Source organism: Varroa destructor, unplaced genomic scaffold (genome assembly GCF_002443255.2).
Source record: "Varroa destructor unplaced genomic scaffold, Vdes_3.0 BEIS01000001.1, whole genome shotgun sequence".
Taxonomy (NCBI): Eukaryota; Metazoa; Arthropoda; class Arachnida; order Mesostigmata; family Varroidae; genus Varroa; species Varroa destructor.
Window position 1 is genome coordinate 4797745 of NW_019211454.1, and position 27386 is coordinate 4825130.

The following is a 27386-nucleotide window of genomic DNA, read 5'->3' on the forward strand; positions in this document are numbered from 1 at the left end:
AGTGACACTAAACACAGACAAGCAAAACTCTACAATCCAACCATCTATGGTTAGTTTGCGAGTGGTAGAACGCAATGGACATATTTTTCATAAAATAGAAAGTAGATAAAGCTTTATCTATTTTTACGTGTACATTGAAATTGATTGTATTTTAAAACTAATCCTAATATTATTGGGTGGTGACTGTGGCTAGCCGTAGTATAGGAAATATCTGGAAATGGTCATTGCTAGAATAGATGGAAATGTGTCATGTTAAGATTCACTTTAGAACTATTAAAACTACGACGATAGCATAGCTTGGGCAGCACACACTGGAATGGTTGGATATCGTTATCCTTTTACCATATGCCACCTTGTAAAAGAAGGATCCTACACCTGCTTGTACGCTGTCCGTTTAGGCCAGATGATCAAGTAATGATGACAATGAAGTTTGTTGATTTGCGGTACAATGCGTGGACTTAACAATGAACGATCATACAATGACTACCGTCCCAATCTCTTGCTGTTAATCCAATCAATTCCATACAAACTAACGGATCCTTACCACACTGATATCGCTTACCTTTTTTATGCATGTTTCCTAAGGGCATATATGTTTTGCCTAGATAGGCTATTATCCTCATTCGGGCTGAAAAATCGAAGAAGAACTAAATTGTGACTTTAAGCACACCTCGCAAAAAAGTATATGCTTAAAGTAAGAACCCTTGCTTACAGCTCATTTTCCGTATGCTAGCGACGAGTGAGAATTAACCTTTATATAATAGCTACGACTGTTTCCTACGAGATGGTATTTTGTCATAATGTGCAATTACCTTGTAATAGATGATTGCCGGCCATTGAAAATAGAGCTAACAATACAAAAATAACGTTTACCATGAAAAAGCAACTGAGAAGAAAGCTTACATATTGCATTAGAAAAAAACAACTAAAGTTTCACTTTATTCAGATTTGCCCCACGATCTATTGCAACATGTATTATGCTTGGTGGATGCTAGAACTGCCAATTCTATATTATTTTCTTGATAATTTATCCCGGTTCGTTCGTGTAGAAACTTGTTGATGTTCCGATATGCCTTTTATTAGCGTGTGCGTCCGTTGCTTCTTGACCAGTACGTTTATAGTGAAAAGATTCTAATTCTGAGTTTTTGTCACTGGAAGCCCTCGATTGGCCATCGAAAATGCCCGTACAAAATGGAGCCATGAGTTACCCAACAACATCGTGTAACCGACTTAAGCATATCAGTGTTTTTTTTTATTATTTTACTTATACTTGGCTTCATTTAGAATACATCTAGAAACAAAAATTCGTGTTTTACCATGCTAACTTACCATTGTTAAATCATAAATTTATTTGCACTGAAACCTTCTATGACGTAAGATTCACTGGTACGTACGTACCATCATTTTCTACCTACTCGAGTACGTAGAAACAGTAATCTGAAAAGGTATCATCACAATGCTTTCGGCGTAGCGCGACATTTTTTGCTCTCGAGATTTCCCATAAAAATAACTTTTTAGCACTGCCGCCTGTTCATTAATCTGATCTTTTTTTTTTTTTTTTTTTTTTTTTTTTGTTTTTGCCTGCCAAACCGCTACATGCCAACGTGCACTGCTGTCATTGAAACGAAGTTTCTGAAGAAAGTACGTGAATCACGTATAGATCAATGATACTTGTCAGCTTTCGATATTTGTGCTGTGGATGAGCTTAGCCTTTATGATAAGTGAAGTAGGTGCGTAAGCATATCCCGAAGTGCCTACGGCAGAACGCTCGGTGAGGCAAGCGAATCCTCAGGAAGACCATCGCTGTACAGAAATCTATTTCATTTTTCATACCTAACGATCGATATAGAGATCGAAATTAATCGTACGTCCGACGTGCGTTACGTTTGGTACCGGTCGATGAACTTTGTCGTATAATAAAGTTCGCATAATATAGATACAGGTAGATATGGATAATTAGTGCTACCGTCAAGAGCGTAAATGGTGTTGTAATGTTTTTCTTCAGGATTGGTACACATAGAAGGCGCTTATTCTTATATGTGTACAATTATCTTATCATGCCTACTTACAGCGTTTCTGTTTCACTAATTTTTTTTTTTTTGCTAAATAGAAGATCCGGGAACGGAATAGAGCGTAGAACGAGGCCACAGTCAAATCGCCAACTTCAAGTTGTCCCCCATTCCCTGACTTTCGGCAGCAGGGGCAACTACGAATCTCCCGTTGGGTTTGCCAGACACAAATTGCAATGAATACACACAGACAAACACACACACACACACACACACACCCGCACATGTCCATATGGAAACGAGGACTTAATTACACGCTACACGTGATGCACAAATACGAAGACAGGCTAATACCAGCTAGGCATATGAATAGACATTGACGAAGGCACTTGCCTAGGCGTGTGCCTAGGTCATTGTGTGATGAAAATGATTCTATGCTGACGTCTGATAGTAACACTTTGAAAAAAAGTAGTAATTATTATTGTAGTTATAAAAATATGATGATCGTAAACATATAGAAGAAGTTATTTTTGCCGATATATGGTTTTTCTTAGTGTCGACTATTATATCGTGGCAATGATGATTGGAACTTGTACTAATACGTCTATTTTAATTATTGCTACCACGTCTGCTGTGCTTATTGACTGTTATCATCGGAACAATGGAAACGCTGATTCTACAGGGGCGATTGCATATGTCTGGACAGCTACTTTGTTGTGTGTGAGTACGAAGTACAACAAAGTTCGTAAGAAGATGTATCTGTAACGTTGAATTTCTTCTGATTGTAGTGTTAAAGCGAGATCGCTCAATTGCCACTAGTTGGGGGTAGGTTCAAATGGACGGTATAGCATGCTATGTATTACTAGTAGCTGTTGGTCTCGTCAACTCATTGTTGTCCTTGTTGTTATCCTGGATTCCTTCCTGCTACAGCTGTCGTTTACTACGATCTTTTTTTTTGTTTTTTTTTAGCAGCAGAAAACACAGTCAGCCGAGCGTGCTAGTTTCTGCTGATGCTCCGTTCCGTAAGATGTACCCTTCCCGAATTTTTTGACGAAAACAGAGTCAGGTTTGAGAGCCGTTCGAGGCTATAGGGATCGGCGTAGCTTTTATTGACGACTACATATTATCGAATACAGTGAAGAGGCGAAACGATTGCAATTGTAATAATGCTAACTAGCTTATGGCCTTAATATCTTATCTCTGCTTTGTCTTGTGTGTTTTCACACAAGGATATGCCGCTCAACTTTGGACTATATGGGGTACGAGGCTGTGGCCTGCAGTCTTTGCTTAGGGTTCAGTCGTTAAGCGCGCTAGCTATATATCTAATTGGGTGGTGCTATTTTAGAGTCTCTTCTCAAATGAAAAACATGGAGGGATTGTTCGTGCCGAATCGGAGCCCTGTACAATGCGTTAAGAGTTATGTCACTATATCAATGGTGCATGTGCATCCATATGTGTTTCCTAGAGAGAACCATGGATACAGGTTGGGGCATTGTGGGAGAAATTAACATTAAGACGTACTTGCACTACTAGTACTCAACTATAACGATGAAAAATCTTGCAAAAAAATACACATAGAAAAGCTGCACATCAGCCCAAACACGTGATCGGTACACGAGTAAGCACTTCAAGCACACCTCACAGATCTATACACAAACACATGCACACAATAAAAATCTACGGCCGAAGCTACACGCGCAACATGAATCATGCGGCCACGCGTTCGTTCTTCAGCCCCGTACTGCCTTCCACAGCAAGATTGACTTCGAAAAGCGTGGAGGTTGCAGCTGCCTCGACGGGGTTCTATTATGGTGGAATATCATAGACATAGTAATATGAGAAAATGAGATTCAACTCGTGGTGATATGTGGAAATGAAAAGTGTATGAAGAGACGACAACAATGATTATAACGGTAGTGATTATATAATAAGATGCGACTGCTAATGTTATAGAAGTAGGTCCTAAAATATTAAAACATTTCGAGATAATGTACATATAGCCAGTGCGAGAGGGGTAGAGACACCACAAAATGAGATGACTTCAGATGCCTATTGGATGTAATCAGCAAGTTTTCGAGGGAAAAACAAGAGGGAATTTAGGTGAATCTGCTATTGCGAACTTCGTCCAAGTTGAAACAAAGCCTTTGCCACCCCAACAAAGCTGTCAGTGGCTTGTGTCTGTAGTAGTTTCACTCACAAACAAATGTAAAAAATCGTGCTCTATGCCAGCGAAGGTGTGATCGCCTGGGCGTCAATAGAACACTTAGTAAATTTGATCAAGGACGAGGCGGCCGGAAATAATGCCAGGGCTCTGTGATAAGTTATCAATAGGCGAATGACGTTGAAAATAGATGAAACAAAATCGAGTAAAAGGGGCGTCGCAGATAGCGATGGGACTATTAAAAGGGTATGACAATAATTGTGACGGCAATTCTATAGCGTGCTATTAGTAATTAATCAATGACGATGGAGATTAACGTTTTTGAACATTGGAAGAATATATTGCAGGTCTCGAAAAAAAATTGCGCTAAAAATTAATCATTAAATAAGTGCTCTTAGTGTAATTAGAGGTGCCATCGTTGATAATTTCTATATAAAGGGAAAAAAAACGAATCCTGATTAGTTTCAGTGTAGCAATTAACCTATCCTAGCTTTTGTTGCTAGGCTTGGAAGGATCCTAAATAAGTAATTATTATTCGTCATAGTTTACTATCGAACTAATTGGGTGTTTATAGAAAAAAGTGGATGCCCCTGCCATCTTTGGAACAGCGCAAGAACGAGAACCGTTGCCCAGAAAGCTTTTCTGATCGGACTGGCTTCTTCAATAGTAATAGGCCGCTCGGGGCACGGAGAGACTATTCAATACCTTTGTGAATGGAAAAAAAAACTTACTTTGTGGGTGTAATGGAAATTTGCATAGGTAGATAAGTTTACACGCTGAGTGAACCTGTACACAGGAATAAATGTATGTGAACTGAATTGATAAATGACGACTTTTAAAGTTACCAATAATGATGATGATAACTATAATTAGTAAGTAATAACAGCAACATCTGTTCGATTATCTCAAGGGTAGAGGGTGCAATGGAAAACAAAGGATCGCTTATAATTATTATATTAGTAACGATGATGATGATGATAATAATAATAATCAGACAATGCGAATGAAAGACATTATATTAATTATAAAAGTGATCGAATATAGAGTAGTAATAATGGACATAATAATGATAATAACACCATTATATAGTTATAGGCATAGAATTTATATATATATATATATATATATATATATATATATATATATATATATATATATATAGATGTGTATGAACGGCTATGAATTAAAGCGGCATTACTTAGACGTCGTCATCATTATTAAAATGTAAATATAATATATATTTATTGTAAATAGAAGACGAACTACAAAGAAAACAAGTGGGTAAATTAAGACGACACTAATTATAATAATAACGATAATATTAATGATAATGCTAATGATATAAATATTATTATTATAATAATGACATTGCAAGGTGGATGTTGTCGCTATTGATTGATGACATGATAATGATGTGAAGACAGAGCCAGGAACAATTGAAATACTGAGAAATGAGGGCAAAATAAATGAGCGATGATGTGTCGGCAGATCACACAAAAATTAACATTGATGATAATATTTCTTCGTAATAATAGCAATGTCTAAAAGGAGACGTGATATTGCTTGCTGAAAACGGTGGTGAACGATGGGATAAATAGACAGGGGGCGGCTGAGAGTGCGATCAGAAAACGCATCGTCGGTACACGGAATTACACCGAAAAAATATACACAAAAAAATCCATAAGCGACAAGGCCGAGACGACAAAAGGTACCGGGGAGCAGTGCTTACGACGAACACATCATACAGAGGGTAAAGGCAGATAAATAGGAAAGAAATGAGCGAATACAAGAAATTTATTAAAACTGCTAAGTGTGTACATTTTAAATTACTTTATGTTACTTAAAGGTAGAAAAAATTAAATGAAAATCACGACGACAGCAACTAAAGACAGAGATAAAAGGACAAATACGATAATGTATAATGATGGAAAACGATGAATAAATTGTATCGATGAACGATGCTAAGAAAATCACTCAAATTCATGTTTTCACTGCCCACTAGTTAAACTTTCGGTTGGTAGATCAGATAAGTGGATTTGTTATATTGGCATGCCATTAGACCCGTACCAAAGCATGGTGCCAAAAGCAGTGTTTAGCATATAAGTTCTTTTTTTTTTTGCAACTTATTGGGCATACGCGTATATATTACCGAGTTTCTAGTGCTATATGAACAGGTCCGAAGCATTTTCGATCGCTCGGAACTTTTGTATTCTGAAGAGTGTCGACAGGGAGAGTAACGAAAGCCATATGGTTAAAATATTTTCGTTTTTACCTAAGCAAAACAGTAACCAATCAGCCTCACCTATTAAGTTGTGGCCTTGTTCAGCGAGCCAACAGTCAAGACAGACTCGGGACGACAGATCCGGAAAGTCGTTCTACTTTGGCGACGTGCATATCTAACGAGTACGTAAGCATGCATAATATGTGTCAATAAAATAAGACGTTTTTTAGGGGTAAACCTACTGTTACGACGGGTTTAGTATGCCTCATTGCAAATTTGAAGCATAGCTAATAATCGTGTTGCGGCTTACATCCGGTACTATATATATATATATATATATATATATACTATTAAATATTGCTTCGCCATATTTCAAAACATCTGCGAACTTTGTATTTATTAACATCTTCCTTATGATACTGTTCTTTTTGCTCTCGAAGCTTTTAAAGAACAAAGAAAAATGATTCAGAAAATGTGTACGCTTATTTTATATAGAAAAAAAAATCGTAACGGCCAGTTTTGAGCAGAGAACGGTCACTTTTATTCTGACTCAAAAAAAACGGGCCGACGTAGCCTACTTACCGCGTTATAGGCATATTCTAATTGCTAACATTATAAAAAAGCAATGTCTATTACATGTTTGTTCCTGGTCCAGTGAAACAGTAAAAAGTGTCGGCGAACGAAAACAGCTAGAGAATGAGTTACATAAATAAGCGAAGCTTAGACAAAATAAATACTAATGCTCGTGCCTAATTAGAGGCCCGTAGAGGTTGTCGTATTGCGTCAACTTACATAGTAAAATCAAAGTATCTATCTGCAGGCCTAAATCATCTCTGTGTTTCTTCCCTTTGCTGACAAACACGTCACCATCGCAGACGTAAAAAATAACAGTCTGAGAAGAAGCCTTGTGTCTGTCTATGTACAAAGTTTGCCGGCTCGTCTTAGATCGAATTGATAAAGTTCCCTATGTATCTTCTGTGTTAAAAATGTATAGAGAATAGACGCAATAACCTAATAATAATTAAGCAAATAGCAAAATGGTTAGATAGATATAGAATAGAAATAGGAAAAAAAAAAAGAAAATTTGCCGCACCATTCGATCTATGTTTATGTTTTAAACACGTTAAAGTGAGGTCTATGATACCCTTGGCGTGTAGGTGCAATGGTTCTGTTGCGATATCTTTTAAGAACCCTACCGACGTACGGCAGCCGTTGATAAAATCGTTGGTTGTTTTGTGATTGGCATTTTAAGCGGGTCCATCTGTCGTAGCCGGACGGAGCTTTCGTTCGTCAGATAGAAAATAAAAAACTTCCCGCATCTTGTTGTCAGAATTTCTCTCGGAATCGTGCTCAATTTTAAAAATCAACCAAATACAAAAACATCATAATTCGCCTGCATAAAGTTAGTCGGTCGTTCGTTCGGAGATTTGCCCTAAGTTGACGTAAGATATCTAACTCAAGCGTTCCGGTCTAGATGTATATAACGTTACCGTGTTATAGTCGTTCCCGCTCTCCCTTTAGAACACCTCTTTATCCGATTATTGCTTGCATTGAGTAGTATTATGGTCTATAGGAATAACAAATTACCTTTTTTAAAGGAACTGTTTACCCAGTTGGGTTTCGGATGGCACAAAAATCGATTCGAGGAGAGTTTCCAGGAAGGGAAACGAATACTATTAACTGGGCACTAATGTGCTTCCGTCAATTGATTACTTACTTCTAATTAACCTAATAAAAATCATATTCTTACGCTGAAGACGTACTGGTAAACATCAGTATCAGTCAAATTGAAACATTGTTCGTTAGGAATCCTCATAATTATTTTTGCGATACGTTTATTTTTATTATTCTACTACGTGGGTGATGGACGAAAAAACCTACTCCCTCGAGTAGCCTAATTCATAAGTAAATGATCCTATCGTTGCACTCTTCAAAGCTTATACTTAAAATCGTAACTCTCGTAGCGAATTAAAAAAATTTGCTTTGATCTTGTTAGACGCGGCAAAAATACTTTATTCTAGCTATAGCTTAAATTCTGGGCCAATTGTTCGATCATTTTATCCGTTACTACATGTTCGCCCTAAGCATTTCTGTGTGATGTGGGCTTTTACCGTTACTAAATATCGTATATATATACTATAGCTCAATGTCTAGATGCATAAGGTACGAATGGCGACTAATTCACGGGTTGAGAGTTTCTTGTGTTTATTTGCAATAGTGTGAGATAAGCCCCTTTCGGGGTCGGCGATACGGCCTCGGTTTCAAATCGCCCGGGCTGGCTTCGACGACGCTGAAACTGCCGTGATCCCCGTGATCCATCGCTCCTTGGACACACACCATCACGTGCTTGCAGCATCTGCAACAGCATAAACGTCGGTAGAAATGGTCCGCTCTGGAACAGGGGCGTCGGCGACTCCCTGCTCACCCCCCAAAAAGTGACTCTTCCGACAATCGCTCATCGGCGAGAAAGCGGTCTAAATCTTGTTATACATTCAAATTAAGCCAATGTTAGATCAACGTGCACCAAGATAGACGCTCTGTATACGCACTGCAAATTGTATTAATTAGCTACGTACCTTGGATAAGGTTGAGTTTCATTGCTCAGGGGCCAACAACCACGAATCTGCGGTGGAGGGCATCCTGTTACTTCAAGGTGACCTGCTCATAAATACCAAATGACCTTCAATTGATTGTTTACCAAAGAGAGAGCGTTAGTGGATTTTTTCTTAAATTCAAGTTGTATGCAGTTATGATTAACACGACCAATGACGTAACTTATGATCTAGCACGATCGTGCCATTCTACAGCGGAAGCTTCAATATTTCCCAAATATCGCGGGAACATGGCTATATCCTAGCGATAGCGTTCTTCTTTCGCGGATAACCTTCAAACGCTGCAGCGAAAATATCCTACCTCCATTGCCCATACCTGGGATAGAGAGAAAATTAAAGGCCAAATGACGCTTCCTAACGATAATAGAACCACGGCATTCTAATTCTACTTTATGCGTCACGCGTTTATTATGAACAACCCCAGATATTTTCACAGACACAACGTCATGGCTAATACCAATGAGTTTGTCTAGGTAGAGATGCGCTCACACTCAGTGTTTGTAAGGCAAAAATGTTTAGTGTTAGATAAGTTTAAATCATTTCCTTTTGCTCTAACATAATGCTTGTAAATTGTTGTAGGAAAAGTACCCTTTTAGCTCGCCACTTTGTTCCGTGACTGTGGTTGCCATCGGGCAATATTAGGTACAACTGAGCCTACCTCATTAGTCGATCGAAGTATAGAGTTGGAATAAAACGTTGCATTAACCACAATACGTTTATCAGCGGATCAAATGATAGGGATCAATGATATAATACCATACCACTAACCTTGTCCACCGGCATTAATAAAGCACCTGTGTCTTTCGCACAGGCCTTTTGGGTAATAATCTCCTGTGAATAGGACGGCGTATATAGGATGCACGCATTTATCTGATACAGGTCAGCAGATGCAAAAAGATCTTTGAATTAACAACCGTGTGTGTAACATGTACTTACTGTTTCTATCCGTTCTCTTGTTCCTATTTTAATCATACGACAGATTAGGGATACAGTTTCGTGGCGCTAGGGAAATAGGATAGGCCATAGAAAACGAAGAAATAACTATAGTTAATTTGATTTGATATATTGCTAATTATATATTGCACACGAAGAACATCTGATTTGAGAAATAAAAAAATGATCGCTAACTAACTCCTCTCAATTTCTTCTAAAGAGAAGGATTGATATCGTCGTTGATTTTACCTCAAAGTGATAATGGTGGACGGGTACGGAGAAACGGGTTAGCGAACGCGCACCCAATACTGAGAACAATACACTCTTTTCTGAGAATGCACCACGAAAAAATGTTGTACTTACCCATTTTTGTCTTGACGTTCGGGTAGTAACTATACGAAAGTGATCTGGCACTACTGCTTTGTATATCTTCAATATTACCAACTGTCACCAACGCGACGATCAGACTTTCAACGAGTTTCAACATGCTAGTTAATTCAGCCACTATGTCGCTCGTTACACGTTGAGAATTTTCTATTTTTTTACTTGCTCAGGTCTCTAAATACATGCACTAATCAGCTCTTGATTTTAAGACTACACATTGATGTAATTTAGCATGGTTTTAGCCTTCCGACGTAGAAAATTATCGACCGCAAGAAGCTGAACGACCGATCGAAATGAGCTTAGTTCTGTGATAGTTTATGGCCAAATCAAATAAAGGCGATAAAGAACAAACGGTTCATCATTTCAACGTATATCGTTAGCTGAAGTTACGCCGCAGGTGGCTAAATGGCTGGTTTGTCGGCTATTCAAAGATTCTCGAATTAAGGAGTTGTTTTTTCTACGGGATCACAGTTCTTACTCGTTAGTCACTTGGCTTCTAGTTGAACAGAAAGATAGCAACCCGTGCGCGAATAGAACGGTTTCCTACTAGAGACAGCGACCGTGTAGCGTGAAGCTACTTTCGTCGCTGCCCCGATGACTCGAAACGGCAGGCGACAATAGCAATACGAAGAGTAAAATTATCGCTACTGCTGTCGGTCATGCGTAACAGTTGAGACTAGACCTAACTAGAAGGCGTCTGGATATTTTGTGATGGCAAAATCAAGGGATCTAGATTGTGTCGCGCTCTATGGTGATAACTTTAATAGGGACTGAGTTTCACTTATCTTGCAAATGGGCTAAATATTTAAAACAAAATTTAATAGTTATGTTCTAATTTGATGTTGTCTAGCTAGCGTAAAATGAGGATCTCTGGGTATTGACTAAGGTCCGCTATTTACAATTGAAAAAATGCAATGTTCAAAGCCGAAATCGCCTGCACGTAGCGCTTAATATTTAACACAAACTCTGCCCGTTTTCGTATTCACTGCGTACCATTTACTCAATAGAATATTAATTTCGTTGGGAATACGTCGGGTCACGGTACGGCAAAAGATACACATTGCCTGAAGTAATTCTAGCAGCTTGAACTGCACTCTAAAAAAAAATAACGTGAGAATTGAGTAAAAAATATTTGACGGTTTCGCCTAGCGTGCAAATTTTTCCACCAATGCTATGTACATATTGGACCAGGTATGACCAGAACGAAGCCTGTATCTGAAAATGTATATTCTATATGTATGAAGTTATTAACCTCGGCCTGAACGATACGATGAGATGAAGCTGCAAAATGAAGCATCTATGGTCTCGAGTTCGCTGGTTTTATTGCTATATAGCGAAGATTTGAGTACGCTACAGCGAAAATGGTGTGGTAAAGAGTGAATTTGTGCTGCCTGCGATGGCGTTGTATTTGGATGGCACATTTGTCTTCGACGGGTACGCCCGTTCCGAAGCAATTCATTGATGAGCAAAAAATGTTGACATTTTAGCTCGCTCATTGCCTTCGTATAGACGATAAATGTACATATTCGTAAATAAACTCGGAACAAAAAAGAAAAACACACGGTCGAATTTAGACTTTCCGTGTCTCTGATAATACAGGCAATGGCACGCTTAGCCTCAACCCCCTGGAAATGTCACTTCCAGAATGCAATTTTTCGAAATACGGCATGTCTTACTGCTCACTTGACAGTGGAAATGCATTAGGTATCACAGAGACGCAGAAGTGCTATCAAGTTGTTAAATGGCGATTAGAAACAACTCTTTATCTGCACAAGAAAGCTGTGGCATTTCGTTCTTAAATACAGCAGGTCGGGGGCGCGCTGCTGAAGATTTTAATAATCCATTGTATGCGGACAAAGCAGCGTAGTACCGTTAGAAACGTTATGGCTAACAGAGAAAGCACAAAATACAATAATTTTGTTCTTTTATATAAACTGTAGAGGATTCATGTAATGTTGCCGAGACTCGAAACAACAATGTACCCACGTAGGCCTGTTGGGGTAATCATTGATTGACTCTGATTACAAATCGTCCTTCGACACTTCTGATTTCGAGCCTATTGAGCTGTAGGCACACCTAGGTCAAAGTAAATCTTTTGTTGAATTTACGACGAACTTCTTTTATTTGCAAAAGAAAAATACTGTGTTGTGCTTTATAAAGTACTCTTAATACTTAATAAAGTTTCGGTGACTATGGCCAGTAGCTCAAGAGAACCTGTTCTCTCTAATTTTCATCAAGAAATACGCATTCCACTGAAATGTAAAATGCATATATATATATATATGAACAAGGTAAATATAATTAGTTAAATATAATTAGGTAATCAGTCGACATATACTATAGAAGAAATCTAATGATGAAAAAAAATTATATGCAGCAGTATTGAGCCCCCTGTAGGCGATATGGTAATCTCATTCTTCTAGTCTACTAATAACATGCATAAAGTATATAAACAGGGCGAGGGCAGTGTCGATCGTAAGCTCTAACTTGCACTTAGTGCGTTCTTTAGCCACTTGTTGTACAATAAAAGTGTGACGAACGCCAGCTGCCCTTCAACATAAATCATCTATGAGGAAAGAGCAGTTAGATCCAACCCAAGCTGTGAATTTAGTTCCTTATAGCCTTTTTCTATTCGAAGAATTATTCATTGCTTTTACCGGAACGGTGTACGCATAGACGATACGTATGTGATCAGAATTCTAATGATCTTTTTCTGGCTGTGTACCAAACATTCAGTATGAATAGAATTTTATTTATTTTCATTATTATATAAAATCCCAGAGGTGAAACACACTAAAAACCGCAAACAGAAGTTTAGAGAATAACATTGAAGGGTCTCGTATCGCTATCGTGATTTGTTATTAATATAAAAATTTTGCTTTATTATGAGAATTTGTATAGCAACGAATAGAGGGTAAAAATGGTTTATTGATTTACGGCTGTGACACGTACAGACGTGACGTCACGTTGGAAGCTATACATGTTACGTCTATCCGAAAATGTTATGACTGTGTTACCTGTTTGTTTGCTATTATTACGGTAGTATATAATGTGAGACAGCCATAAAAATCGCCCTGTGCCTGTGCCTTTGATAAAAGAGTCTTAAAACAATTGTTTAATCATTGAAATGATAAGCGGCAGTCGTCTTATTATGCTGTCATGTTTTCTGGCGGTGGCAGGTGCATTGGCCCGCTCCAATTACTTCTCTTTCCTATTGGTTTATTCTTTCTTTGCAGGTAACCATTCGAGCTATCGTAGTAAAGCGTAGTAACTTAATGGCAAGTTTTGCTCTGGCGGTTAGTTAAATAATTCGATGTAAGTTCATCGACTTTGACTGACCGGCCGTTCGACCGACGATATAGCCTGTAGCTATTTACCAGGTTTACCAGCTTTACGTCCATTACTCGGCAGGCAACCAACTGTGTCTATGAATCTACAGCACCATATGTACCCACGATTTGCAGGCGAATGCTAAGCTACAACGACCGCAATGATGGCATAGCGGGTAGTATGTTTGCCTGCTAAGCTTAACCTCCCAACTCTGTCAAGAAGACATCAGCAAAACGTAGACATAGTAGAAATCCCAGAGGTCATTACCGAGTGGAGAGAAAGAACAGGTGTAAGGATAATGCTGGAAAAATCCTTGGCCCAAATGGAGGGCCACCGGACATAGTCTAGACATTCGCCTGATCTGTTGGAGATCTCGTAAATAATTTGTGGGGCTTCCACAAAGTTGGAAAGGTACAGAACTTGCTCTAATCCCCAAAAGCGTTCCGCTTTTGGGGAATCCTGCTGTCTCGATGTCTTATCACAAATATGTCTTAATTAATACAATCGCCAATGTAATGGAGATTACCCTAACCCACAAGCTGGAGTAAAAGATTAAGGAAAAGGAGACGTTGTTAAAGAACCAAAACCAGAAGCTCCTTCTTAACATATTGGACGTTAAAAATGCCTTCTATGGGAAGCTAGAAGGTTCTGATAAATAAACTAAGGCAAGAAAGAATCTCACTTCATCTGAAACGAATCCTTTTCTCGTCTCTTGAGAATAAGTATCCTTATCGTATAACTCCAAGTACTTGAACAGCTACTTAGAAAACGTAATGTCATCGCAACGGATGAATATAGCTCCCGAAATAAATGCCCCACGAAAACCGAACGCGACTTCAAAGAAACCTTCGATCCGGTGCCCTGATACAACGTTGTGCTCACGCTGGCCGATTAAGCTTCCCCTATTAATGTGCTCGATCTTCTCGATACATAAAAACTACTGAATCGCAAGTACTATATTGACCGGCCAGACTTTTCTCGAAGCAGTCGATACTTTTACATGCCGACATGAGGATGCTGTGCCGATGTTTGAATGCAATAACATCGACTTCTCAGTAAACGTGGGGTTTGATGTCTTGAAGGAAGGAAATAGGGAAATGCACCTGTAAGTACGCCTGCTATATTCGTTTCTTTTTTATGGAGTGTAGAGAGCCGGTTGGTGTATAAGATCAGTTGCCGGAAATAAGAGACCAAATGTGTTTTCCACATACCTCGACTTGTAGAGATTTGACAAGAATCGCCAGAAGCTGAACTCTTTCCAGCAACACGGACCACAGATTATAGTCCACAGAAGAACATTATGGAGTATGCCATCAATACATGTAACAACTGGGCACGAGTTAAAGACGCTGCAAATGGTTTTTAATTGCTGCGAACTGCGAAACACACCTCTAATCCGTGCAGCAGAGGAAAAAAACGCGATGATACTTTAAACCGTATCGTCAGATTGGTCTTATATCTAATACAACTGCTTAAGCTATTGCAGCAGTATAATGTATCTTTGGGTTGAAAAATAAATACAGAAGGCCAATCCGAAATCATTTTGATATCGCCTTTCAATAAAGTTTAAACCACTTCGCTCGAAGTATCGGCATGGTTATATAATAACATCCAGTGGGATTTTTTTCTATAATTATTTCGTTTGCCGATGATATTAGAGGTAAGAACACAAAAACGCAAAAAAGTTAATATCGTTTGGGATGTTTAACCCGCTGCTCAGCCTCACCCTTTACTACGTGTATATTGAATCAGCCCTCATCCTATCCGAGAAGTATGACTGCGAGGGTTGTCCAGTAGGGAGTCCTCGACAAACCTGGACGCATTTGCCCCTATTAAAATCCGCGAGAAACAGGTTTACATTGCGAAGTATCAGCCCGGATGTGAAGTATCATATGGAATCATTTTTTCATGGTTTTTTGCCATCCGTTTTGCACTTCATCGTGTTAGAAAGCAATGAACTTCGCTGCGATGAATTTACCCTCAGAGGAATTTAGCGTAACACCTTTTTCGTATCTTAATAATTAGCATTGTAGCTATCCATGATTTATTAGGACTACACCATCTCTGCTACTGTAAATGGTCTATGGCAATGCTTACGTCTATGTACTAAGTAGCGGACGAATTGGTTGATAATGGTGGCCTACACAGTCCATACAGTTGCCACGATAAGACACTGCTGTCGCGGCCAATCGCTTGGTTAGTATTTTATTATGTCTCTTGCTTTATGACTGAACGCATAAGGGTTAAGTAGTGCTGTGTTATATGGGAATATATATAAGAAAGTATGGGAACAAACACGGGATAGCTAAACGTCACACTTTTTCGTTATTTTGCCTATCGATTTTTTACCTAGCCATGGCTTATTGTTTTGTGGTGATTGGGATATTTAATAGGACGTTCTACATAATGGTCAGACAAAAACTCTTCACAATTGGCATCAACGTGTCTTTGGAGCCCTATTGTTGTGAGTCGCTCCCGATGTTACCAGCCCTGGAACGAACCGTAGCTTTATCTAACGTTTAGCTCAGACGCATCTGATAGACAGGTCCTTTATTACGTGCGCAAATGAAATAGCTGCCACTGTAAATTATTGTGTTTTAGTGAAAAGTGCAAAAAGAAAAAGCATTTATGGAGGTCGTATAAGTTCTCGTGAGTTTGAATGTCAATACCATAACTGGCCAGCGTTTCACACCGAGCACGCACGCTCCATATCGAATAGCACGAGTCTGCACGTACGACGAAATAAAGACTGAAGAAACGCGCTCGAGAATTAAACGCTACGATAAGCGCGCCACCCGTAAATGCCTTCAGCGGACATATTCAGTATTTTTATTTAGCGTACACTTAGCGCGATGCAGAGTTAACGTTGGTTGAAAATCCTGACCATATAATGTTATGAATCTGTCGGATAATTTCCGAATTTCGCTCCGAGATCAGAAATGACTTTGACGAGTTTGAAGTCAAACTGTAGCACTACGGATACACACGTCGTCGATGTGGCCAGAAATGAGATCAACGTGGTTCGGCTATGAACAAAACAGGCAACTCGAAGAGAATCCCATCTTTCATCCTGACGAAGCACCTGCCACAGGATCAATGAAGGATCTGTGTCATGTAACCAATTTTTCATGGCACACTCATGTGTCCGTCTGTGTAAAGCATAACGTTCGATTTCGATGAGTAAGTCTGTCAGATTCGAGCTCTTCGAGGCGATCACATAGAGCTGAATGGTGAAGCATAGGTTGCTTATGAGATACATAAACGATTCTTCAATTGCAGCCTCCGTCACTAAGCGGCCGATGCTGACAATCATCTCCAGGAAGATCTGTATATAGGCGAGCGAAAGTGGCGTCGCATACAGTTCGTTGAGATCTCTTATAGAATCTCGCAGTTGCCATTTTGCTTTTAGTAGTATATACGGGTCGCTGCTCGGCGTTGCAGTAGCTGCCAGAAGGGATCTATAGCGATTTCTCAATGACGACATAGCTTCCACATAGATCATAATCATGAACGTCCTTAAAAAGGGTAGAACAATAGAGCAGAAGCAGTTTGCGGATTCAAGTAGTTGACTTGTGTGTATTTGTTTGAAAAAATATCTCGATTGGCAAATTGTATATGGCATGCTTAGAATTAGCACAAATACATGCCACACAAGGGTTCGATTCGCGTCTTCGAGAAGCTCCAAAAGTATCGTCTTCTCAAAAAGAATAGGCCAGAGCATGTTAACCCACATGATTGCGAAAATAGCCCCATCGATAGTATGCGCAATCATTACGCAGTTCGCGGCGCCCTTTAACAATCCCAGAATCTCAACGAAGACTAGGTAGACAAAGGTTCCGTGTATTCCTAGCCAAAGAAGGACCAACAGGCGGGATAAATGACGCAGCCTTGCCGAGTCCCATAGGTCCAAGCCAAAAATAAAACTTGCCACTGTGAACAATTTGTTATACGGCTCTTTTCGTCCTGTTAACATGTTTGAGATATTCGTCACATCACCAAAGGGCACACATCTTAGCATGAGCAGTGGTCCGAGATCAGGCTACGAGAAGCTAGCAAGCGACATCGCCCAAATGGGCGCACATCAGTAGCTACTCGCATGAGTGAGGGCTCGCTGTATGATCGAAATGCATTAGTCTACATTAATCAATTGATCGGTAAATGTGGACAAACAATATGTTAACCGGGAATCTCGCGCAGTTACCCCCTGACATTTTATGCTCGACAACGGCAGGCCTCGTATACAATGCAATACGTACGACTATTATCCATATATGCTGTCCTACTTTGTCTATCGAAGTAAGCACCGCGCGCAACGCCAGCTCGTATGTAACTGCTGGAAAGTGTCTCGATAAAGGTCTGTCTATTGTACGGTAAATCCATTGTTATGCATAAGTAAGATGCTCGATAAGGTTGTCGGACTTCGACACGTGCATCCGACGAAGTGGATGATCGGAAGTCGGATTCGCTACCATGTATCCAATACAAATAACGAATCCCATCGAGATCTGGCCAAGGTTGGGGGGAATACCGTCTGATGTTGACGACTGCGTCACATATTTCATTAAGTAGTCTATCATTCAATCGAGACTCCTTGAGAGTTCCCGCAAGGGGATGGCGACGACGCTTCGAAGAGTACATAGCCTCCAGGCAAACTATGACACGGTATGAAGGTTCACGTAACCGCACAATTATCAATACGTCATGCCTGACATTATTTTTTTTATCGAAATTGTCCTTGCAAGCAAAAGTAATAAAGCACGTAGCTTCCACAAACGCTCGGAATCCTTCATCATTTCAATGATAAGTACTTCTCGTGAAAGTATAAAGGACTTTATAGTGTAAATAAAAATTATGGTCCAATGCAGAATCCAAGGTGTTACTAGCCTAGCAAAAAAAAGGGACATATATTTGCGTAGAATACCAGCCACATGGAAAGAAAGCATGGGGACATGAGAAGGAGCTTCAAATAAAAGTAAACAGTCTGCTCTGTTTCTAATCGATGGAATGTAATGAGTAAGAATGGTCCTTACTTTATCTTGACCCTTTTCTATTTCGCAGGCTAAGTTAATATGATCATAACAGGTGGCCTTTTATGACTGTCGGAAGTTCTTTATCACTATACGAAGGGTATGAACAGTTGCTAGTTCGTTCTTAGATTAATCAGATTCTTCAGGCTTACACGACTGCTCCTACAGTTACATTGATAACTAAGTAAGTTTCTTTGTCCATACAGGTTATGTGTTATGCGTAGAAACCAACTATTGACAACCATGTATCTCAAGAGAAACAACAAAACACCGATGCAACAATAGCCGACGCGCAATTAGATGCTAAACGCATTGAGCTATAAGAGGGGGTAATGCGACTAGAGCAAACAATCACTTGTTGACTGTATATATACATATAGTTCAACATCAGATAGCTGTGTGATAGATCTATCTATAGATATATATAGACGAAAAAGAGCAGGTAAACCTTTTTAAAACAGTAACTTTACTAGAACTGAGATAATCCTAGATTTTCCAATGAAGGTGGAATTTTCACAAGTATCAATAATATATATTGTGTTCTTGAACATGCAAATTCTGAAGGACACCCGAAGGACTCCCTTGCCTAACCAAAATTCTCTTTTTTTTTGTAAAACATATACTAACTACTATATACACAACTAATCCACAATCGTTATCATGAAAGCTAGTCAACTAGACAGATGCCCCTGTCAAGATGATAAGTTTAAGACTGTGGACATTATTATTACATGAAGTTATTTTTACAGCTAAATTCATCAACAAACCGCAAAGTGAAGTTGGATGTTTCTGGGTTTCCGTGAATGAGGTGCTGCTTCAATGATGCATGCGGATAGACCCATTAACCAAAATAGAGCTCGACTGCGGTCTAGTGAAAAGCAGTAGTATGCAGAGTGCATGTCCGATAAGGTACATCAGTGAATTAGAGAGGCTACGGTCTCTCATGACTTCGCTAAATATAAACCCTATCAAAATATCGGCTTGAGAAATGATATAGCTGTCGACCTGTGAAATAACCAGTCCTGTAGCCCTACTTAATCTGTTCTGAACTATCTGTTCGATGTGAAGTTCCCGATACAAAGGCATGGCAAATTATGACTCGTAGCGTGATCACGTTAGCTGAATTGAGTTTACTGAAATGAGTGAAACTGTACATTTTAGTTAGAACGGGCATTCTGAACGGCCTCTGAAAGCTAGACATCATGAATTTAGAAAAAAAAAAAAGTCAATTAGTAAGGGATTGCCTAGAGAAGTTTGGAGCTCAAGTAACGAAGAAGAATGCTGAGCTGTTGTGAATAGTTGCCTAAGATTGAAAGTACTTGAAAAAAGATAGACTGGGTCGGTAAAGAAAGATGGTATGTATAAAAAATCTATCCAAAGAAAGATATCCAAAAAAGACCGCAGTTACAAGCTGAATGAAATCTTTTTTTTTCAAATTTTAGTTATATATAATAAAGGAGAGGTCTCGAATTCGATTGATATCGGCCACAACCACGCATGACGTAGAGTTGTCAGGAACTATTCATAAAGGGGAAATATTCAGCGAACTTGTTCTGACGCGTTAGATTGCAACATCAATCAGATAGAGGACTTTAGCCTGAAGGTGGACGCAGCTTGTGGCTAGTGGTGAACGGTCATAGCTGTTATCTTGATATTTATATCGTTTACCCGATGCAAAATGGCTATTACGTATGGGCAAAGGTGGAATAAGGGCATTGAGGGGTGTCTATGATAATGCGTTGTCAAAATACTATGTGTTACTTATAGCAGACATTTTACCGTAAACACTTTCAACCCGACCCAATCTGATGAATGGCAAGCTTATAGCGCGCAATTTGCGCGGATTCACAGTAACCTCAAAAAAAAAGATCTCTTTCTTCGTTTACTCCTAAAATAATTTTACATTCTACTTGAAGTAGATTTTCAATAACTCGTAAGATCAATCACAGCATGACATAGATATAATGCGATCGACTACCACGGTGGCGTCAGGACGGTAGTACTGAGGTTATAGCTATGATTTTCCAGATACGATCCGATTCCGATGCTTTTCTTTGATGAGTGAAACTCTTAATATAACGCTGTATAATAACACTAACTGTTATGAACAGACGACCCTTATTTTATAGTTTATTTCTACCAAATAAATAGGCAGTGTAACAAAGATTTGAAAAAAGAGTCTTTTATGTTGTTGCGTTGTTCCCTTCGTCGGAAGGTGCTAGTCATCTGACGTTAAACAAGTTCGGTATTACTTCATGGCAGATAAGAGACTATTGATAACTGCACTTATCTGATAATAATACGATTCAGTAAAAGAGAAAAATATGATAGGTACACGACTTAGGCCATAAACGTAACATCCCACAAAATGGCTGTCCCCCTTTCTATCGAATCGAACTATTGTTAATGTAAACGATAGACAAGTTTCCTTTGTCATGTTGATCGTTATTATGTTTACAGAAAATATTCGTCTTTGAATTTCGGGAACGCAACGTTCCACCGCCGTACAATTATGCAATAGTGGCCTACCAACATTAACTGAGTCATAAAACATAACTGACCCAATAGGAACGAAAGTCTTAAACAGATTTACGTTTTAATCATAAGATCACACAGTTGTGCGTCAACTAAGCATCTCTGCATGAAGTAAGGAGAATAGGTAGCAAACAACGAGTCAACACGGACACGTCACCTGTGTTTCTGGATGACGTCAACGTTACAACGCCGCAGTGGCTCTTTGAAAGCAATGTTGATGTAGAACATAAGTAGGAACGTTCAAAAGAAAGGAAGCGACAGCTGTGGTTTTACATCCGACTCGTCCATTCCAGCATCTGAGCTTCATTATGAAGACGTTCATAGGCGCAGGATGCCTTGAAAGAGTGAAAAGCATACGTATCTTCCAAGCGCATCCTATATCAGCTGCAAGAATCTTCAGAAGCATATTTCATCTGAACACAACAGGCTACATGGTACATGTAGTGATTGCAACAAAAAATAGCTCATTGATACTTATGCCCAATGCTTTGCATTCTAGATTGATCATTTAGATCTACATGACTATTCCCTAATTAGCCAAGTATATAAGTAAAGAGACGGGTCATAGGTAACTTCTCAAATCAAGCCTAAGTAAAGGATTACGTTTTCGTCTTACGCCCAACGAATTGATAAGCGCACATTTAAGCTATTGAAAGGGTCAAGTCTGTCATATCAGCGATATTCAGCTATCTCCCGAGCTTTTGCGAATCTTAATCCGGTAGATAAGACAACCTCAATTACCTATAATTTTTTCAACATTTCTACTCACCAACGCAAACAAATACGATACTGCTCTACTGTGTTTCCTTTTATTTAATTGAATTAGATAGCTATCAAATATTGTAGGTTACATGCGCAACTTTACAGTGATAAAAGCGGTAAGTCCTTTACTTTCATATTCGACGCCATTCTGCTCTAGAGAAAAACAGTTGTTATTTGCCAATTGCAAGAAAATGCAGAAAGAAAAAGGAAACTAGTTCCGCCCCGCACCGAGTTTCTATTTTCTATTTAGCTGAATAGAGCCTCGTTTACGTGCGGTTTCGATCCTGCCCGTTTTATGCAGATGCACCATTAGGGATCACTATCCCTTAACTAAAAGGTCCCGTGTCTAAAGTTCAGATACCAGCTAACTCGGCAAATACTGGTCATCCTCAGTGTGGAACGAATATCACGAATGCTCGCTCCCGTAAATCACAATTGTGCCTGTCAGTGCAGATGAATGAATGAATGAATGAATTCTTTTTCGTTAATAGTGCTGCCTTCAGTGATTTTGCAAGGCTTCCAACTATCCCAACAGCCTTATTGTGAAACTGCATTACGAGGAACACAAGGTGACACACGGGGTCAACAACGGTATAAATTTATCCTGACTGTCTTCAAGAAAGTCTACCCGGTAGGTGTTTCGTATTAGATTTAAATATGTCCAAAACATTTATGATCTATTATCTCTAGTCATTTTCGTCACTGTCATCAAATATCTTGGGGGATTTCGATTACGGAACAGGTGGCGCTGCAGTTGCGAGTAGTGGGCCCGTAAGACTAAAGCCGGCATATTTAACCAAGAACAGCTTCATCCTGATATGTTTCTGGCCAAGTAGATATATAAGCGTTTGAAAAAGTTTTCGGCTTGTGACGAAATTGCCGAAAAACAGTGAACCGCACAGATATCTCGATAGAGAGAAGAGACAATGGTGTTATAAGTAACGATTTCCCCTTGGATACCGAGTCACAAAAATGCCACTTAGGCTCCATAGGGACCTTTACATTGTCGCATTTTCTATTCCACAATAAATCCATGAGTAGACTCTGACGACGCTCTAACGATAAAACAATTTCTGAGCTGGCTAAAAGGCTTAAATATTCTGAAAAATAGGTCACAGAGGACAGGACAACAAGCTCCACTAGATCATCTCTTAACGGTGTCTCAACTTCGATTTGATATGGTGAACGAAGGTAAGCGTGCATGTTCCTTCTAAATGACACCTCTATGACCGAGAATTTCCAGGAGCAGATTCCTTGTCAATACGACAGACCATGTAATATACGTACGTGAGTACGACAACGAAAAACGTTTTGTGTCTAACAGTGGCCAAAGCTACACAGGCTGGCGCTTTCTGGATCGCGCTATATATATCTTCACTAATACTATCCTGTCAATTCTAGCCAAAAAGACAATTAAATTAGAGAAGGTGCCCTCATGAACGCAGAGTACGTCGAAAACAGATAAAAGTGACTTGAAAGTCATCTTAAAAAAAACATATTTTCTTCATATACCGTTAGCGTAAATTTGTGCATCGAACAAGGAAACGGTTCTCTGAATATGATTATTATGATTCTATTGACCTCGATGTTAATTTTTACAGATCTGATGGGAAAATGCTTGTGCCTGCTTAGCAAAAAAAAAACGATGCCAGTAAAAATGAGCTCGGTGTATTCCTTCCAAATCTTGTAAAGGTTTTGAAGGTTCAATCCGTTTAAACAGAACGGCCTATGAAACGTCTGTCACTAAAATCCTAAGGCATTTAACGCCATCTAACGCTTAAGGTCATTCAAAGCATTTCCAACCAACAATAGCACCTGTGGCTAAATATATTCTATGGAAAAACAAAAAAATGCGATTAAGGTAAGGGGGCTCAACATCAAGGCAGGCCATAATAATATCGACACCAAAAAAAGAAACTCTAGCAGTGGCAATTTTTCTTTTTCGATATGGTTTATAACTCGTTGTCTGCATTAGCTAGGGTACGCCAAAGTATCTCTCCAATATTTTTTATAAAAATATAGTTTAATATTGAAATTGTGACAAAATGAAGGACAAAAACGGGATGTTCCTGTCTGCAATTGAATTAATGTCGATCAGGTCACAAGGCGGCCAGCGAAACATCAACCCTGGACAAGTCCTGACCATGTAATACTGATAAGAACGTGGCAGAGGATAAACAAACTGACAGGCTCGTTGGGTCTTCTTATCTGTCTGAGATAGCGAAATACGGTTCTACCGATATACCCATTAATTCGGCAGAACGAAATACACAGGCTGCTTTACATATTCTCTTTTACCGTCGCATGTGTTTTGATTTCAGATCTAAAGGATCATGCTACGAATACAAATTCTGTCATCCATACGCTGCTATGACCCTGTTTGTCATGCCGTATTAATAATATTCTCCAACAAAGACATCATTGTAGTAGAACCGAATACATCGAATACGTTCTATTGTCATTGGGGACGCATAAGAAATGAGATGCCCTTATGAAGAAAAGCGTGTACTATACTTTATTTCGAAGCATGTTTCTTTCCTCGCCAGACGCTGTCATGGACCTTATAACAGCAGCGTGGGAAATGCCACCATCCGGCCATGACTGCCCCAACCATCTAAAAAGAGTCATCCCTGGATAATGGTCAATGCGCTTCTTTCTACGAAGTTTGAAGCTAACACGCTTTTTGCCGTCACTTCTTAAACGAGTCAATTCAGATGAGTGAACTTACGTATAAGGTATACGCGGGTCTCATTTACTCGCTCGATGGACGAATTTAGTCGATGCACTTATTGTTAGAACCGTGGACGATCTTCCCATCCTTTAAAAATAGAATTATCAGCTATCCCAAAAATACGTCAATCAGTGAAACGTTACGATTCGATTTTTTGTAACTACACCTACTTACACTTACCCGACTTTAACTACTAAGTTTATCATCTTTTCGTAATAAGATCCGTATCTAGGTAGATTTCGATCCCAAAATGTACGTACTGTGCCGTTTCAACATGGCTCATTACAACACAGATAGATGCTGCGTGTCCATGAGCATGCGTCATACCTGTACTATTTGTTCAAACGTAAGCTATTCAAAGGAACTGTAGAAATTATTCTACCTTTTAAAACTATTCTCTCTTTATAAATATTGTGTGAAATATTAATGTTTTAATTGACAATACAGGATAGGCAGAATCATGACGATATCCTAAAATCAAGCCGTCCACACTGCGTCCTTAGGAATGATGCTGGTCTAAAAGTAATGGTTTCCGTTTCTGGAGAAATCAGTAATGGTAAGGCATTTTATTTAGCTTTATTAGGAAATCGGCAATTAATTACGGCTCATTTGTGTGGCTACATGTCTTTCCTAGTTCACGATAGTGTAAAAAAACGCTGTTTTTTTACACTGTCGTGCGTCAACAGAGACGTGCAGTATGGAACAAGGCTGAGAAATGCGTATGATATTACAACTTAATCGTTCATGAAACTATTCTGCCTTTACGGTTTGGTCTTGGTTTTTTTAGATCATTTATTTAGAAAAATCATTTGTTTGGCCTACTCGTTGCAATCCGGTTACCGTCACTTAGGCACAAGCAAACCCTAGTGTTCAATGTAAACCCTGTGCTTTTTCAGCGAAACGTATCGTCTTTTATAGCTAGCCTTAAGTGAATTCGGTTCTTATATGTGTGCTGAATTACAAGTTTAATCTGTAATAAATAGTAAAATTAATGATAAAATTTGGAAAAAACCTAAACAGCTCATTACTCAGGAGGACCTTAAATAGCAACCGTGCGTCTAGCGATATTAATAGGTGTACCCTACTAATATTGCTCAAATACATTATAGGCGAAAATTGCAGTGTAATTATATTTTGGGCTAATAACAGGCCAAAAGGTCTCAAAATGTGTAAACACTAACCGTTAGGGTGCACCTGGGAGACCCAATCGCCAGTTAATATTCCCTTCTCTAAAATAGTACATTAAACATCTCTGTACCAACAACAACGTTTTAAGTCATCTCAGGAAATTTTCGAGCTATTCAAATCTAATTCCTACTAAGTACCTGTCTCACAAAAGTCTTTCTCAGATTATTCAGAAACTGCAGTGCAGATGGCAATGACGTAAACCGTCAATTTCAGGAGAAAATGAAGTTCTCCAAACAAAGAAAGGGTGGATCGTGGTTGTTTTTCGCTCATGTTCCAAAACTGCTGTTGACCATGACGAGTTTGGTGTTCTGTTCTAACACACAAAACTCACCAAAATTAGTGGATCAACGCATGTCGGTTACCACGCATGGGCCGTTGAAGTTTTGCGTAATTTCATTAGATTATCCTGTACATCAGGGTTCAAATTAGTACTAAATGTAAATGATTCTAACTTGAATTAATTGCATAACTTAACCAAGCACTTGTATACATTAGACATTTCCACCACGTGACAAACGGAAACACCGTTCTTCGTTACTTTTACGACTAAACATTAATTTTGGGCTTTGCACTTCCTTAGGTTGTCGAGATCTATTGATTGCCGTAAACACTGGGCTGCCATATTGTCAGGAAGGAAAAAAATCTCAAAAATTTCACCAAACTATAGCTTAAAGCGGTTCCTGGAACTGATCAGTTACTCCGAACGCGGTTAACGCGGTAGCCAGTAGCCGATATGTGTGACTCTCTAACCAAGGACCTAATTCTTCACAGTATATACAGCTCTCCTAATTCAGCGCCACTTTTATGATCTATCATATATATAGAATGTAAATAATAAACAGCTTGCAATTTAAAAGCCTTGACCATTAGGAGACCTATTGTCAGTCTCCAATCCGCGACTTAGTTTTTACAGGATGATGTCTACGATGCAACCCATGCCTAATTAGGCCTGCGAGAGAAACGGAGTCATGAGCTTTTTGAATAGGGCATACGAGAACACAGTTAGGTCACACGTAGTGTGAGATTTACCGCGCTACGGTAATACTCTCTAAAGCTTGCTGTCATAACCTCTGAGGCTAAAGGCCTGATGGCCTTCAGGGATGTCCACCGGCAGCGCGTTAGTATTCAAGCCATTTTTGCTAACCAAATCTCAATGCCAGCCAGCTGTCCAAGGATCAAGCCGGTAATACAGATCGCCACAAGAGGCAGGTCTTATGGGCAGCCATTAATACCGGTAAAGGCGTCAGGTCGTGGCCCAGGTGGTCGCCAGCTCTGAAACCTGGAACGGAAGAAGCGCTCGTGTGGAAGAACAACGGCAGGACCGAGCAGGGAACAAGCGGCCGCGTACCGTATGAAGTCACCAAACACGGGCCGTAAAGGCTCCACGAAAGGAAATCATTAGCTTAATAGAGGTACGTACTACGATGGACGTGAATGCAAGAGCACCGAAATCTTTGAAGGACTGGGGCGACGGCGTGCAACCGAGGAGGCGA

The 27386-nt window shown here is 39.4% G+C and overlaps 2 protein-coding genes and 1 long non-coding RNA gene across 5 annotated transcripts in view; 2 read left to right on the forward strand and 1 right to left on the reverse strand.

Annotated features, from left to right (window-relative positions):
• LOC111242950 (uncharacterized) overlaps positions 1–6149 on the forward strand; it is a 62353-nt gene extending 56204 nt beyond the window's left edge. For both annotated transcript variants that reach the window (XR_015319507.1, XR_015319509.1), the window contains exon 19: positions 2111–6149. The gene's annotated coding sequence lies outside the window, so the exon portion shown is untranslated. The remainder of the gene's footprint in view (positions 1–2110) is intronic.
• Positions 6150–8571: 2422 nt separating this feature from the next.
• Positions 8572–11012, reverse strand: LOC111249253 (uncharacterized). Of its 2 annotated transcripts, none has more exons than XM_022802868.2 (4): positions 10300–11011; positions 9772–9873; positions 8968–9049; positions 8572–8747 (listed from the first exon to the last, which is right to left on the reverse strand). In XM_022802868.2, the coding sequence occupies exons 1-4, from the start codon at positions 10421–10423 to the stop codon at positions 8597–8599; spliced, it is 459 nt and encodes a 152-aa protein (XP_022658603.1). In that variant the 5' UTR covers positions 10424–11011; the 3' UTR covers positions 8572–8596. The 2 variants fall into 2 exon arrangements, with proteins under 2 accessions (XP_022658603.1, XP_086834150.1); XM_086978024.1 differs by having other exon boundaries at positions 8736–8871; positions 10300–11012.
• A 10743-nt stretch (positions 11013–21755) lies between these two features.
• On the forward strand, positions 21756–25711 carry LOC147758165 (uncharacterized). The gene is made up of 4 exons (XR_015328035.1): positions 21756–22090; positions 22466–22605; positions 23086–23165; positions 24296–25711. It is a non-coding gene; the product is annotated as an uncharacterized LOC147758165 (long non-coding RNA).
• The last annotated feature ends 1675 nt before the right edge of the window (positions 25712–27386 follow it).

Coding starts and splice junctions, on each gene's coding strand:
- LOC111249253 (XM_022802868.2), bottom strand. CDS start 10,423: ATGTTGAAACTCGTTGAAAGTCTGATCGTCGCGTTGGTGACAGTTGGT. Junction 9,050..9,771: donor TATTAATGCCGGTGGACAAG/GTTAGTGGTATG, acceptor ATTTATGAGCAG/GTCACCTTGAAGTAACAGGA. Junction 8,748..8,967: donor GAAACTCAACCTTATCCAAG/GTACGTAGCTAA, acceptor ATGCTGTTGCAG/ATGCTGCAAGCACGTGATGG.